The following is a 15,247-nucleotide window of genomic DNA, read 5'->3' as shown; positions in this document are numbered from 1 at the left end:
TAATTTCCATTTGTAACGACTCTAAGTAATTAATGTTTTTGGATAAGAAACTAATTCATGGGAAGGACCAATAGCTATGGCTGGATAAAAGTGCCATCCGTCTTTATTCAAATGTCCCTTTCCAATCCTCCAAGTAGATAGTGACACCATATTTTTCCCCATATTCATATATCCACTTAAACTTCCATCAATATTAACAAAACTAATGTTTTTCAGTGAGATTCGAGAACTATAATAAAATAACAATATAAAGCTAAGTTTTTTATACATAGTTTTGTAATAAGAGATGTGAAATCTAGGCCGCCCCTAATTTCCGTCAGTTTCCGAGTTGTCGCCACTAAATATTGTCAGCATGCACTTATCAGTTTTTGGTGTGAAGTGAGGCCCCATTTTTGGGACACCCTTCTTATTGCTTGGAGATACATTGTAACCAGTTTTCCCAATCACCTAAAAAGGGTGTATTCTGTTACGGTGTAGATTTAATTATTACACTCCATTAATCAAATTACATGATTAGCTGTCGTACATACTTTTTTCGATTTTAAAAGGACCCTTAAATGTTAGGGATAGTTTCCTTCCATTTTTAGCAGTACTGCTCTATCTGTCTTATAATAAATGTCACACTTTTCTTTTTAACTATTATTGAAGGGAATCAGACTTAGAATTGAAAACTCACTCTATAAGATATTCACCATTCCATTCCATAATCATTTATCACTTGAAGTTTGGAGCATGATAAGAAAAGAAGATCGAGACTTCAAGATTCATTCTTTCGGTTTTGTCTTTGTTATTTTTAATATTTTCATACTTGATAGTGGATTTTGTTACCTCGTCTATGGATAACCAATTTGTTGGATTCTAGGAATTTGAAAGTAACTATTTATATTAATTTGATATCTAAAACTTGTATTTAATTCTGTTCAATAAGGCTTCAAGTTGTGTATCACAACTTGTATGATTTGATGGCATGTGGAGAATCGAAAGAGGATTCATGTGTTAGATTAGAATTGATAGCATTATAGTTAATGTCCCAAAAAGAGTAAACCTAAGACCGGAGACTTTTTAAGGATCTAATTAAAATGTTAGAGACTAATTCAAAATTGTACTCCCTCCGTCCCATAAATGTTGAGTCGTATTCCTTTTTAGTCCGTCCCAACAAAGTTGAGTCATTTTCTTTTTTAACAAAAGACAAAACATTTGATCACTCTTACTTTATTCCATCATTTACTTTACTGTCTCTTATCTTTCCTACTTTTTTCATCTCTCCTATTTATTAATATAAATTCTTAATCTCCATGCCCAAAAGTTTTGTCTCAACTTTTATGAGACGGAGGGAGTAGTTTAATAATCTATATTTTTTCATTGTTGCATTTTCAATCTATGTAATCTTATTATAGCATTTCAATATATGCAATTTTCTTCATACTACTTTGCAATTTGATTTTTTTAATTCAAATATTAAAAGAAAATAACACAAATCGATAAAAAATAAGTGCAATAATGTTTGACTAGAAATGAAAGGTGCTCAGTCTGAAATATAAAAAAAAATGCTGATGTGGATGGGAGAATTGGTTGTGGCTGAAAATGAGATTGATTTTCAGTAAAAGCAAAAGTGAAGCAAACAATGATTAGTTAGTTAATAGCAGAGAGATGCTCAAATCCAGATCATACACGAAAATTTCCCTTGTAAAAGAGAGCACAGCACAAACAAAGGTCATACATCTTGGAAAGGAAAAAACTACTACATCAACAGAGCTACTATCATGGTGTCTCAAGAAAACAAAAGGAATATCTATCAAATGATCTGGGCAGCAGTATTCAGCTTTTCTGCTAAGCTAAGTTGTGTTCTCGTAATGCTAGACAAATAAAGCAACAGAAGTTGGTCCTGCAAGAAGATGAAAACATGGTTTAAGATCAATTCCATAACAAAAGAACACCTCCAACCACAACGACTATGAATTTCAATAGCTCATTACCCAGAGGAAACTAGAGACTCTACTAAACAACTTAAAACATAATAAATGGTACATTTAACGAATAAAAACTTCAATAGCTCATGACCTTCACCACTCTCTTCCATTGTACGTGTCTCAAGATTTTCTATAAATAAACTTTAAAATACTTAATAGAAATTGTATGTTTAGTTAAAGCAAGGCAGAAGGGAGCATAGGAATTGTCTTTTAGCTTATGTGACTGTTCAGACAATACAAAGAAAAGGAGAAAGAGAAACAATAAATTTAACTATGTTTAATTTGAAATAATGGAAAACCCAAAGAAAGAATGTAAACATCTTATTAACTTCTGAGTAATTAAAGCCAGCAGATAGGATTTCATACCTGCAGATTGTCATTGACTAGCTTATCAAAAGCATTTGGAGATAGTTTGGGAAGAGCTGCTATTGTATCAGATAAAAATCTTCCAATTTTATTATCAGGGGCGCTGCGTCCTTCCTGAAATAATAAAAAAAATACTTGTTCAAATGACAAGCAAGGACGGGAAAGAAGAGATTCAGACAAAAAAAAAAAACAGCTTCCTCACCACGACATTATCCACATATTTGTACACATCGTCGATTAGAGCAAGCAACCGTTCCGTGGTTGCTTCCATTCCCTCGAGATCATTTGGAAGCTTGTGAACAATTGTTGGCTTAAGTACATCAACTGTGCAAAGAAATCCAGATAAGATTTTGAACAACGGTATGTATGACATGCACTTGTTCAGCCTAAGTAGTGAGAACTTTCATCTCAAGTGATAATTTAATAAGGGCATTTTTGACAATGAAGGAAAAAAGAATCCATCTGATGGAGACCAGAAAAAGCTAACTACATGATGTGAGAATAATTAGGGTTCCATTTCACAAGTGCTACTTGAAAAAAAGTTCCATTAAAATCTTAAGTAAATTTTGTTTGGCGGTTGGGCCCTCAGTTTTTTTTCAAGTTCATTACGAATTTATGATTCTTGTCAGTTGGACATCCAAATTTTTTGATAGAAATTTGATTCAAGTAACAAATGGTAAATCAAAACAAAAGAATGAGCTGGAAGTGCAACTAATTATGTCACAACAGTAAATTTCACAGGTACTCCAAAGATATATAAATAGCTCAGTCCTTACTCTGAAGATTAGCTCAAACCTCAAATTTAATTAAAAAGAATATGAAAGACAGAATGTCAATTAGGTAAATACACAGAAATATTTCAAACAACATGTTAAAAAACACTATGAAGCAGTGAAGTCTGTAAACCAGACAGTTCACAGTAAGAACTTGGTGATTCAAAATACTAAAGTAGCAGCTGATTCAGCCCCATCCCCAACTTTCGCGGTGCACAACACACTACCATAATGTCAATTTTCCAACCAACACAATGTTATTTGCTATTAGAAGGTTAATGCACTGATATAACCTTGAGTCTCCACATAGCCACTAATGTAAAACACACACCAGGGATTTAATTAAATGATGAATGATACACAACTAGTTCAGCTAATCAACAATCAAACAGTCTGCAAAGAGAAAATCTCAATAAAATCACAAGTTCAGGTCGATACTTACACCCAATCTGTTCCGCCTCCACCATGCATAGGAACAGTGCAATTTCTTGAAATTGTGCAGCAAGTTGTTGGTCTCCAAGAGACAGACCAACAGAGACAAAAGCCTTAATTGAAGCATTACCAGTTCTAAATTCAGTATCAACAGTCAAATGAATAGGATTGTTAACTTCTCTAGAGTAGAACTCATGGATCAAAGCACTGCCACCAATGACTCCGCCAGTTGAAAACCTATCCGCACAAGCATGATCAATTTAAAAACTACAAATTATCGTAAAAGTGAGATCATACAAGTCATGCATTCTTCATTTTCATTTTATTATAAGACATAATAAAAACAGAATTTTAGTATAAATAAACAAAATCTAACTATAATAAATCGAAAATTTCATTTTCCATTAGTCAAAAATACATAAAGACATAAATCAGCAGAACATATTTCCGCAAACATATTTTCTATCTAGCTTGCTCCTTTACATTATTTAAGTAATCAATTCCCGACATTACTACGAATACGAAATCACAATGCTTACAAAAAATACACATCATTTCTAAATACGTACTACGCCCTAACTATTCCAAGCATATCCACATACTCAAAAATATTTATAAGCATTTAATCATACGGACAAACTAAAAATGAAAATATAATAGTAATATAACTTACCAAAAAATAACTTTAATCAACAATAATTTCATCAAGGACGAAAAACATATAAGAAATCATGAACGCATCACTTCAAAATTGATACCTATACATATTTTTGGCTCTAATGTCAGATCAGAACACAATGTGGGAGTAAAAAGTAAGCGCACTTGAAAATCGTAGCTAAAAAATTACCATCCAACAATGACTTCCTTTGGATTCACCTTCTGGTGAGACGTCAACATGTTCTGATGATAATCAATATCGAGTGCAACCTAAAATCACGCAAGCATTATATAATAAATCCATGTCACCAAAATACACAATTGAAAAATAAACTCCAATTCGTTGAACTAAATGAATGACATAACTTGATTTTGGAGAAATCATGAAACATATAAATAGAAGCAATTGAAATTGGTGATAGAGTATAATTAGAAGAAGTTGCAATTATTACAAAATTAGAGTGAAAAAGTGGAAGTAGAAATGTGGAATAACCTGATCGGAGGACTCGTTGTGAGGAACGGCGTAGGAATTGCGAATGTCGACGGTACCGTCAGGCAAAACGGAGCCGAGGAGCGTGCCGATAACGCGCTCGGCTTGGTCCGGTCGCCTGACGTAACAATCGCAGATATTGAATATAACAATCGGATGAACTTTAGCCGACACGCTTGCCGGTGATGGTACATACTGCAGCACCGTTTGTCCGGTGGTTGCCATTGCCGACGAGAGAGAAGAGAGAGCTTCTAGGGTTTTTGGATTCAGTAAAATTGATAAACAGAGAAAATATCAGCTATTTGTGAAACGGGCCTGTAATATAGGAGCCCAATGCTACTCAAATAAATCAACAAACATACTATGCGCCAAAATTGGACAAACGCGTTCACCGTTAAAAAATTAATGAACTATTGACAAAGGACCAAAATGATCAAATTTCCATATGTGCAGGACCAAAAAATCCAAAAGATAAAGTTTAGGACCAAAAAGGCAAAATGATCATATGTTTAGGACCAATTTTGGCCTTAACTCTAGTTGGAAATAAAGCTAACACAATGTTCGGGGTGTAAGAGCATGAACAATAGATGCTCTGGGCCTGTCTAAATGGATACCTGATATCCAATTTTTTGGGTATCTGATCAAAATCGGGTAGTGAGAATTTTGAATGATCGGGTATCGAGTTACCCGATACTCAATCAGGTATATCCGAATTATCTGAATTTTTTTTAAAATTAATAAATTTTGTTTTTATTATAATTAAATATAATTTAATTTCTTAATTACATGTGGATGGATGGAAGATGTTAATATGTCAATTTCTTATTGTGGATGGATGAAAGATGGAAAATGTAATTTAATTTCTTAATTACATGTGGATGGATGAAAGATGTTAATATATAATTTAATTTTTTAATGTAATTTATTTTCTTGTCTAAAAGTTTGTAATTATTTTCTCTTGAATACTACTTCAACTTTGTATTGAATTCATTCGAACTAAATAATTATTAAATAAATTATAAAACTTTGTAGTTAATTTTCAGAAGAAAAAAAAAAATCAAAATTGTAATCGGGACTGGATACCCAATTTTTCGGGATTGGATACCCGTGTCGGGTATCTGGGTACCCGAAATTAAATTCGAGTCGGGTATCGGGTATTGGATTTTGGAAATTTCGGGATCGGGTACCCGAAAATTCTGGATCGGGTATCCGCGGGTACCCAATTTGTCAGGCCTTGATGCTCCAGTGAAAGTCCTAGTGAGAGCCTTAGTGGTTGCCACATCAGCATGTCCTATCTTTCTGCAATGGTAGAGCTCTAGTGGATGCTCTATCTCTTATCCATTTTTCATTTCAATTTTAATATTAATGTTTTTTTATTTTGTTTTTAGTTACTAAAATACCAAAATATATTATATTAAACACCACAAATGCTAAAAAAAACTACATTACTTTAAAAAAAATACAATAAACTAAATTACTAAATTAAAAAAAAAAAAAAAAAACCAAACTAGTAATCTAAAAATAACTTATGGCTCAAATTCTTGATCATCTTCTCAGTCCTCTATCGTTTTTTCGGATCGTTTTCCTGATGAAGGCTGTTTTAGGCGTCAAGTATAAATCTATTCTCAACCACCTCGCGAAAACCTCTGAACTCCTCGATCGCTGAGGCCATGAGCTGAGCAGACGAACGAGGCGTAGGCTGCGGGAGAGCTGATCCAGACGCGGCCGCCTTCGCCTTCCCTTTATCCTGGGCTTTGGCAGCCTTGGTGCCAATGGGACGTCTAAAAGTAGACGTAGGCGTGTCCCTTCCGGCTCAACGTTCAGATCCATAAGAGATGGGCCGCTGCTCGTGTAACCGCCAGTGGCGGTGTTCTTCGTCCGCTTCACAACCGAGGATCCAACCATATTCCTCCGTTGAACTTCGTCTTGTCCTTCAAGATCAGCCAAACATTGTACATCTTGAACTGCCCGAACCGCGAATGGTACTCGGACATCGACTTCTTGAGCATATCCTCCATGCTCTCGCCGCTAGCCCTTCCGTCCCTGTTCTTGTTGTAGATATAGCAGAAGTTGTTGACATGGAGCTTGATCCGATCCCAACACTTTTGCAGCTGAACTTTGGTCCGCTTGAACGCCTAACTCGGTTTCACCTTGTTGTAGCGTTCCTCAATGCGATCTCTTGGACGAAGTCTGGTTAGGATATATCCACCTAACACTGAGCCACCTTCACGTACTCATCCAACTCATAGTCAGTACGCCCTGTTGCGTACTCTTCGTTGGGCTCGTTGGATGGGAGTGGGACTCGGACCGATGGCGCCTTTTCCTTCCGCGCCATCTTCTTCCTCCACCTTGGCGCCTCAGGGGCAGGAGGTGCCCACAACTAGGCTCCATGTCCTCAACCCGATATGCGTCGGTGTTGAAGAACGGATCGAACTCAGAGTGGATCCTACAAATCCGGGCATCTCAACCGGGTAGTCTTCGTGGCCGGGCCATCGAGCGCCACCACCGCCGCCGCCGCCACCGCCAAACATCGGCATATCGTCGTCGACACTATGGGAGTTTGGGAATTGACTCGGATCCATTCTTGAAAGTGTGAAAATGAGAATAGAGAAGAGAAAGTGTGAGGAGTAGGGAGTATTGGTGTGTGAAAAGTGAAGAGAAAGTTGGGTATTTTAATAGTGGTTAAATTAGGGTTTAAAGAATTAAAAATAAAAGATAAATAAAAAAAAATGAAAAAACGCCCGATCGGGCTCGGGGTCGGGCTGCAATGGATGTCCAATCTCATGCCCGATGGATCGGGCGCGAAAGATCTTTCGGTCGTTGTCGGGCGCGACCGACGTCTGCAGTGGACGCCGACGACATCCGAGCCCGATTTTGCTTGGTTTTAGAGAGTAATATTGCATGGTTTTGATCACATTTCGTCTATTATCGGGTATGATTATGATTACTTCTCTATTATTTTGGTATTTGACCATTTTGTGAAGAATGTGTAGAAAAATGTGTAAAACAAGTGGATGTGCAATAGCCTTAGTTCGAGGTAGTTTTTCTGGAGATTTCGAAGTCCAATCAGCCCTTAATTCATACCATTCTCTTCGTCTTTGAAAGAGCTTCACGTGGGTATCTTGCACGCCTCAATCGGAGTCCCGTAGAAGAAGTTATGGTTATTAGACGAACACTGCCCAGTCCAGTGAAAACGCCCGACTTAGGGAAGAAAACGCCGGTTTGAGAAGAAAACGCCCGGGGACAGACTAAACGCCCGGTTTGAGTAGAAAACGCCAGGGCACAGCGCCCGGGCGGGTGTTTTGCTTTATATATATGTGCAGCGCCTAGGGTTCAGGGATTCAGGCCCATCCGCCTCCAACACCATTCTTCCACCTCCAAACATCCATATACACCAATTTTTTCCAAGAGCAAGGGGAGGGCGATTGAGAAGAGTTCAACCATCAAGACGAAGGATTCTCAACCCCCAATTCATCTCCGGGACATTTAGTATCAATTTACTTGTGTTTTCCATGTTTTCTACCGATGATTTTGTTAAATTCTTGTTAAACATGAGTAGCTAGATACATTTGTGGAGCTTTGGGTGAAGATTACTTTGAATATGTTTTGATTTAATAGAATTGAACCTTCGCCTAGCTCTTGTGGTTATTTTGCTTGTTCTTGTGCTTTTATTGTTCTTTTGTTTGGCCAACTTTAGAACCATGTCCGTTTAACTAGATTAATCGAGAGATAGCTAGTTTTATGTGGTAAAAGGAACGAGTACAACACATGGTTTATCTACACTCGAGAGAGGGGACCCTATGTGAGGGCTTGAGTCTTAGGAACTTAAGGAATTAGAATCTAATCTATTGGAAGGAGACTTTGATAGTTAGAATCTAATCAACTGGATAGGTGCACTCGAGAGAGGGCTTATCCTATGGTAGCGACTTTCCTAATAGTCCTAGAGACACAAATAGGTGAATCGATCTTTTAATGTTATGCTTGGCTCATGTAGTTATTTTGTCATTCCCGCGCCTTTACATTCATTGGATTAGCTATACGAGAGTTGATTAACAAATGTGTGATTTGGGAGTGGACAACACCTTAATCAATATCATCCGAGAGGAGTGAGGTTTTGTGTGAGGATATAAATCTTAGGAGCCTTTTGGAGTTGTGTGCTTACACTATAAGGAGACTTTTGGCCTAGCATGCAACCTACAAGTCATGTGCATTCGAGAGAAGGCATGATCTTACCTTCGTGATAGCTTAGTAACTCTTGAGACCCCAGTCGGCATAGCTCGAAGATTGATTTAGAGGTTTAGTGAGATTAATCAAGACTATAACATTGTAGTTGGATCCCAAAGCTCTACTCTTTCTCCACTTTCTCTTCAATTTACTCATCTTTATTTTATTTACTTTATTTTGATTCATTGTTCTTAGGATTTAGATACAAAAACCCAATCTTCGGTTGTCTAAATAGCGAAGGATCTTGATTCAAGGTACTTAAGCACTTAATTAGTCTCTGAGGATACGATACTCTTGACTTGCCTATACTACGATAGCACCGTACACTTGCGGGTATTTCTCGTGTTTAAAATAATTCGAGTCATATTTTCATAATGGATATATTAAAAATATATCATAGAGGATAATACTTAATAAGGAGTGATTGTGGTAAAATATAGTTAAATCTATATATATATATATATATATATATATATATATATGTATATATATGCGTGTGTGTGTGACACATACAATGTATATGTAATCTTATAGATTAAATGAAGTAATAGAATATATTAGTTCAATATTATTATGCATACATGTACGTGTATACTATGACTGTGACATAAGTAGATATATATTGTGAAAATAACTTATTTTCTTAAATAAGAAATTATTTGGAAAAATAATGGTGACGTGTGTGAGTGCATGCATGCATGGAACATTATTTTAAAGAAATGACATGTGTAAACTACATTAGTAGCTTAGTCGACAAGGCTGGGTTATACATTAATTATATAGAATAAATCATTAAAAAGAGAGGGATAGAAAAAATATAAATTCACGCTGACATTAGAGAGTGAGGGAGAGGGGGAGGATGAGAGAAATATAGTTAGATAAATAGGTGGTATTTGTTTTAGACTATTTTCGGGTAGAGAAGTGAACCTGAAGAAAAATAAGCGAGGGCAACCTTCATGTATATACTGCATAGTTGTAGATCAGAAAATAGAATCAGAGACTGGATTATATTACCATTTATCGTGATCAGGTGTGTATAAATCACACTTTTAATTTTACGCGCGTTACGTAGTTAATTGCTATGTGTTGACTTGGGGTGAATATTTGGATTATATGATATGAATCTAATATAGTTGTTATATTTGATATCGATTGTGGAATATGACATGGATACGTGATTGGTACAATAGATATGTGAATGGTGCTAGGATTAAGTTTAGATGGTATTAGAATTTCTTGAATCATTGAATTAAAGAGGATCTGCGACAATCTTGCATTGGATCTGAAATCACATTGGACATATTGGGACCTTCGGGTCAATCACAATGGGACCTACGGGTCAAATCATATTGGGACCTTCGGGTCAATTATATTGGGACCTTCGGGTCAAATCACAATGGGACCTACGGGTCAATCATATTGGCATAGTGGAAATCCCGAGCAGATACCAGACTTGATTTGTCACAGAATAATAAATTGTTCATAGAGGCATATGCATATGGAAATGAAATTATTTATGATATATGCTTTGTATTGTGTATGATTATATACGTTGTTTCGTGGGTTAATGAAGAGAGAGAGAGAGAGTAAAGTAAGTGAAAGGAAAAAGTAGAGATGGTATTATTTTTATTTATATGAATTTTTTTTTATGGAACCGAAAGAATATTTGTTTATTATAAATGTGTACGTCAGAGGGGTTGAGGTGTGACATTAAGTGGTATCAGAGCAGGGATATGATCTCGTGGGTTCGGTGATTTTTTTTAGTGCGTTAACTTTGTTGAGAAATGAATTTTGAGGACAAAATTCTTAAAGGAGGGAAGAATTGTAACATCCCTAACCTAAAATATGTCATTAATATTTTTGCGTTTATGTTGTTATTTTCATAATGGATATATTAAAAATATATCATAGAGGATAATACTTAATAAGTAGTGATTGTGGTAAAATATAGTTAAATCTATATATATGTGTGTGTGAGAGAGAGACACATACAATATATATGTAATCTTATAAATTAAACGAAGTAATAGAATACATTAGTTCAATATTATTATGCATACATGTACGTGTATACTATGACTGTGACATAAGTAGATATATATTGTGAAAATAACTTATTTTCTTAAATAAGAAATTATTTGGAAAAATAATGGTGACGTGTGTGAGTGCATGCATGCATGGAACATTATATTTTAAAGAAATGACATGTGTAAACTACATTAGTAGCTTAGTCGACAAGGCTGGGTTATACATTAATTATATAGAATAAATCATTAAAAAGAGAGGGATAGAAAAAATATAAATTCACGCTGACATTAGAGAGTGAGGGAGAGGGGGAGGATGAGAGAAATATAGTTAGATAAATAGGTGGTATTTGTTTTAGACTATTTTCGGGTAGAGAAGTGAACCTGAAGAAAAATAAGCGAGGGCAACCTTCATGTATATACTGCATAGTTGTAGATCAGAAAATAGAATCAGAGACTGGATTATATTACCATTTATCGTGATCAAGTGTGTATAAATCACACTTTTAATTTTACGTGCGTTACGTAGTTAATTGCTATGTGTTGACTTGGGGTGAATATTTGGATTATATGATATGAATCTAATATAGGCTTTATATTTGATATCGATTGTGGAATATGACATGGATACGTGATTGGTACAATAGATATGTGAATGGTGCTAGGATTAAGTTTAGATGGTATTAGAATTTCTTGAATCATTGAATTAAAGAGGATCTGCGACAATCTTGCATTGGATCTGAAATCACATTGGACATATTGGGACCTTCGGGTCAATCACAATGGGACCTACGGGTCAAATCATATTGGGACCTTCGGGTCAATTATATTGGGACCTTCGGGTCAAATCACAATGGGACCTACGGGTCAATCATATTGGCATAGTGGAAATCCCGAGCAGATACCAGACTTGATTTGTCACAGAATAATAAATTGTTCATAGAGGATATGCATATGGAAATGAAATTATTTATGATATATGTTTTTTATTGTGTATGATTATATACGTTGTTTCGTGGATTAATGAATAGAGAGAGAGAGAGAGAGAGATAGAGAGAGTAAAGTAAGTGAAAGGAAAAAGTAGAGATGGTATTATTTTTATTTTTATGAATTTTTTTTATGGAACCGAAAGAATATTTGTTTATTATAAATGTGTACGTCAGAGGGGTTGAGGTGTGACAAAGTGGGTTGAAAAAGTTATTGGCATGTGGGTCCTACTTTTATATATTAGTTTTAAAATAAAATGTGAGTAGGAATAAGTTAATGGAATGTATGGTACATTAACGAAAATAGTAAAAGTGAAAGGTGACAAATTTTTTGGGACGGACGGAAAAAGAAATAAGTGACAAATTTCCAGGGACGGATGGAGTAAAAAACAAATTCATTAAACTGGTATAGCACAATAGTATTATATACTTCAAGAAATGTAAAGAATTAATTACACAAAATATAGTGTTTGGGTGATGGTGTTCATCGGATAAGATTTTTTGACAAAATAAAATTAACTAAATAAATTTTAATTATATAATTTAATAAATTTTTTAATTACTCTTTAGTATATTAAAACCATTTTAACAATTATATTTAAAAAAATATTACTTTATTTCGTATATAATATTTAAGCTATATAATTAATAATTATATCAATATAATGATATTATTTTCTTAATTTTGTTTAATTATTTCAAATTTGTATTCAATAAATAAAAATCGTAATACTAGTTCCTACGTAAAGTAGATGATAACGTTGGAACTTATAGATTAATAAATTTCATCTAGTGCATACTCAATTACTCTTCATATTGGTTTATTACTCTTGAGCTTCAAAAATTCAATTAACTAGTTGCCTCTTGGAAATTAGATTAATAAAATTTGTCAATTTACGCATCCTCAGTCAATACTCAAATAGTAGCCACTGTCATAAAAATTATAAACATTTTTTAATTTTTTAATTTTTCTCATGAACTAAAAAATACTAGCATATAATGTTATGAATTTAACTTGGTTGTGCGAATTTCCCATCCGACTCAATCCGGATATTTTTCGATAATATTATGCTGACGTGGCTGGTTTGAATTCCTATGTGGAAACATTGGAAAGTACGCATGGCTTTGAGTGTTTAGGGAAAACTGCCTTCAAAAGTCATGAGCTTCTCAAAACTTTCGGTTTCTCCCACTAACTATAAATGTAGCGTACAAAGTCATACAAAGGCAAATATCATAGATGTGATCGGCCCCTTGTGCGCTTGAATTTCTTGTCCACTAAAGATTGAAAGCTCCTTCAACTTCCTCTGGATAGCAAACCCTGTCTCTCGAGATCTTCGACCTCTGCATCTGGCTCAAGCTCTTCTTTCGTATTCCCACTTATCATACAAGTCATGGAACGCGATCTGCAATGTCGATTTCATCTAAAACAACTCAACAAATTCTTGGAGAATCTTTTACAAATTTAACTTCATCTATCACTAATTTCATCAAAAAAAACCCACCAAATTTTCTCAGACCTCCAACAATAATGGCCGTCTCCACACCCAACATCATAACCTACTTCTACAACACCACCAACGCCTTCTGCAGCACCAACGGATTTCAAAATACACTATTGTCTTCTCGTTGTTTCTGGTCAAGTCGGGACTAGGGGATCGACGATGTCGCTACTGAATCAAACAATTCCAAGAAATCGGTGGAGGACAGAACCACCACCGGCTCGACTCACAGAACCCAAACCCCATCCCCCAAATTCGACGACGAGCTCGTCTTCGACGATTACCTCAAATTCTCCCACCTCACTCTACCACATGCTAGTCCCAAGTCGACCCCAACGCCTGATTTGTGGTTTCTGGTAAAGGAGGAGGCGAGGATTGTCATCGTCCAAGAACCCATCGTCGCCCGTTCGCCATTCTCGTCTTCGACTATTCACTCAATCAAATTGAAGTGTTAATGGTAAGGTAATTTTGGAGTGGAATTGAGAAGTGCAGAATTAGGTTACAATTTGGAGATTTGGGGAAAAATCGTCATCCACTTAGCACCCACGTCAGATAAAAAAGACAGTTTGAAAACGACGCACGATTGATAAGTTCATGACTTTGTATGTTACATTCGAAGTTAATGAGAAAATCATGGCTCCACCGCTCCCCCAGAAACGTCTTCGCCGCGTCCAAGCTCGGAAAATACGTCGGCTCCGTAAATATCTGGCTCAACAGATCGCCGGACTCAACGTTCCCCTTCGCCTCCAAGCTCCCCATCACCACCGCCAGCAGCTGCTTGTAGCCGAAGTAAAACCTCTTCACCGCCGCCTCCACCGCCTGCATCGCCTGCAGCAGGTGGATTTTCGCGAAATCCTCCTTTTTCCGGTACAGCTCCATCGCCGCGTCCTGTATCCTCGGTCCGCCGCTCGGATCCACCTCCACCTCCAGCACCGCCGGCACCGTGTGCTTCAGATCCTTGGACGATTTCGTGATCTCGACGAGCTCGCGCGATCGGAAGCAGAAGAGCTCCGAATCGGAGCTCGCCTTGATCACCAGCTGATTTTTCAGCTGCAGGAAATCATCCGGATCCATCAGCAGATGCAGATCTTCGATCTGATTCAAAATCGACCACACCTTCTCCAGCAGCCAGCAATCCCTCGCCGCCCTCTCCCACCGCCGCGAGTCGATTTCCTCTCCGATCCTCGCGATTAGCCCCCTCGCGACTCGGATCCACGACTCCAGAACCTGATGCGTCGAGTAAACCGTCCGATTTTCGAAATTCTTCGTCTCCACGCCGTCGATTGAGCACTTTTTCAGCGAGTGCACCGCCGCCGGCTTGCAGATCTGGTCGTAGTTGAGGCTCGGCTTCCCGCTCAGGTTCGGCTCCCCCAGACCTAGCGTGTACGGCAGCCCCTGCATCTGGCACTCGATCGAGTACTGGATCCGCCGCGCCACGCCTTCGTACTTCTGCCACGACGCCAGCCGCGGCAGGAGGCTCTCCTCGCTGACGTGGCTCACCACCACCGTGTCGTCGTCCGCCATCTTCCACACCTCCGCCGAGCTGTTCGTCGGCGCTAGGGCGCCGGATTACTTCCCTCCAATATGTTATCGACGCGTGTGGGAGTATGTGCCGCCACTCACGAATTAGGACTACTATTTTTCTCGTATAAGTGTAACCAATTTATATTTCTTAAATTATTGAATTTATTATCCAGTCGGAATTAGAAATATATACTCCCCCGTCCTAAGATTAGTGAGCACAAACTTTTTGGCGCGGAATTTAAGAAAATGAGGTTTTGTTGGTAAAGTGGAACGTGAATAAAGTAAGAGAGTTAATAAAGTAG

At 37.0% G+C, this 15,247-nt stretch overlaps 2 protein-coding genes across 2 annotated transcripts; both read right to left on the bottom strand.

Moving 5' to 3' along the window:
• Nucleotides 1–1,613: 1,613 nt before the first annotated feature.
• Nucleotides 1,614–4,977, bottom strand: LOC125218247 (eukaryotic translation initiation factor 3 subunit F). The gene is made up of 6 exons (XM_048119883.1): nt 4,692–4,977; nt 4,389–4,468; nt 3,552–3,778; nt 2,539–2,660; nt 2,337–2,450; nt 1,614–1,885 (listed from the first exon to the last, which is right to left on the bottom strand). The coding sequence occupies exons 1-6, from the start codon at nt 4,911–4,913 to the stop codon at nt 1,796–1,798; spliced, it is 855 nt and encodes a 284-aa protein (XP_047975840.1). The 5' UTR covers nt 4,914–4,977; the 3' UTR covers nt 1,614–1,795.
• An 8,239-nt stretch (nt 4,978–13,216) lies between these two features.
• LOC125221192 (nematode resistance protein-like HSPRO2) lies at nt 13,217–14,995 on the bottom strand. The gene is made up of 3 exons (XM_048123317.1): nt 14,033–14,995; nt 13,706–13,847; nt 13,217–13,325 (listed from the first exon to the last, which is right to left on the bottom strand). Exons 1-3 carry the CDS (start codon nt 14,943–14,945, stop codon nt 13,217–13,219), a joined length of 1,164 nt encoding a protein of 387 aa, XP_047979274.1. The 5' UTR covers nt 14,946–14,995.
• Between the last annotated feature and the right edge of the window lie 252 nt (nt 14,996–15,247).

Source organism: Salvia hispanica, chromosome 4 (assembly GCF_023119035.1).
Source record: "Salvia hispanica cultivar TCC Black 2014 chromosome 4, UniMelb_Shisp_WGS_1.0, whole genome shotgun sequence".
Lineage (NCBI taxonomy): Eukaryota > Viridiplantae > Streptophyta > Magnoliopsida > Lamiales > Lamiaceae > Salvia > Salvia hispanica.
This window is presented reverse-complemented; position numbering and strand designations above follow the sequence as displayed.

Bases quoted from the DNA above. Each gene is read 5' to 3' on its own strand.
- LOC125218247 (XM_048119883.1), bottom strand. From the start codon at position 4,913: ATGGCAACCACCGGACAAACGGTGCTGCAGTATGTACCATCACCGGCA. The intron at 2,661-3,551 runs GTAAGTATCGAC...TTCTTTGCACAG, and splicing joins GGAGGCGGAACAGATTGGGT to TTGATGTACTTAAGCCAACA. The intron at 2,451-2,538 runs GTGAGGAAGCTG...TTATTATTTCAG, and splicing joins AATATGTGGATAATGTCGTG to GAAGGACGCAGCGCCCCTGA.
- LOC125221192 (XM_048123317.1), bottom strand. From the start codon at position 14,945: ATGGCGGACGACGACACGGTGGTGGTGAGCCACGTCAGCGAGGAGAGC. The intron at 13,848-14,032 runs GTAACATACAAA...TTGAGTGAATAG, and splicing joins TTTTCTCATTAACTTCGAAT to TCGAAGACGAGAATGGCGAA. The intron at 13,326-13,705 runs GTAATCGTCGAA...TCGACATTGCAG, and splicing joins GTGAGGTGGGAGAATTTGAG to ATCGCGTTCCATGACTTGTA.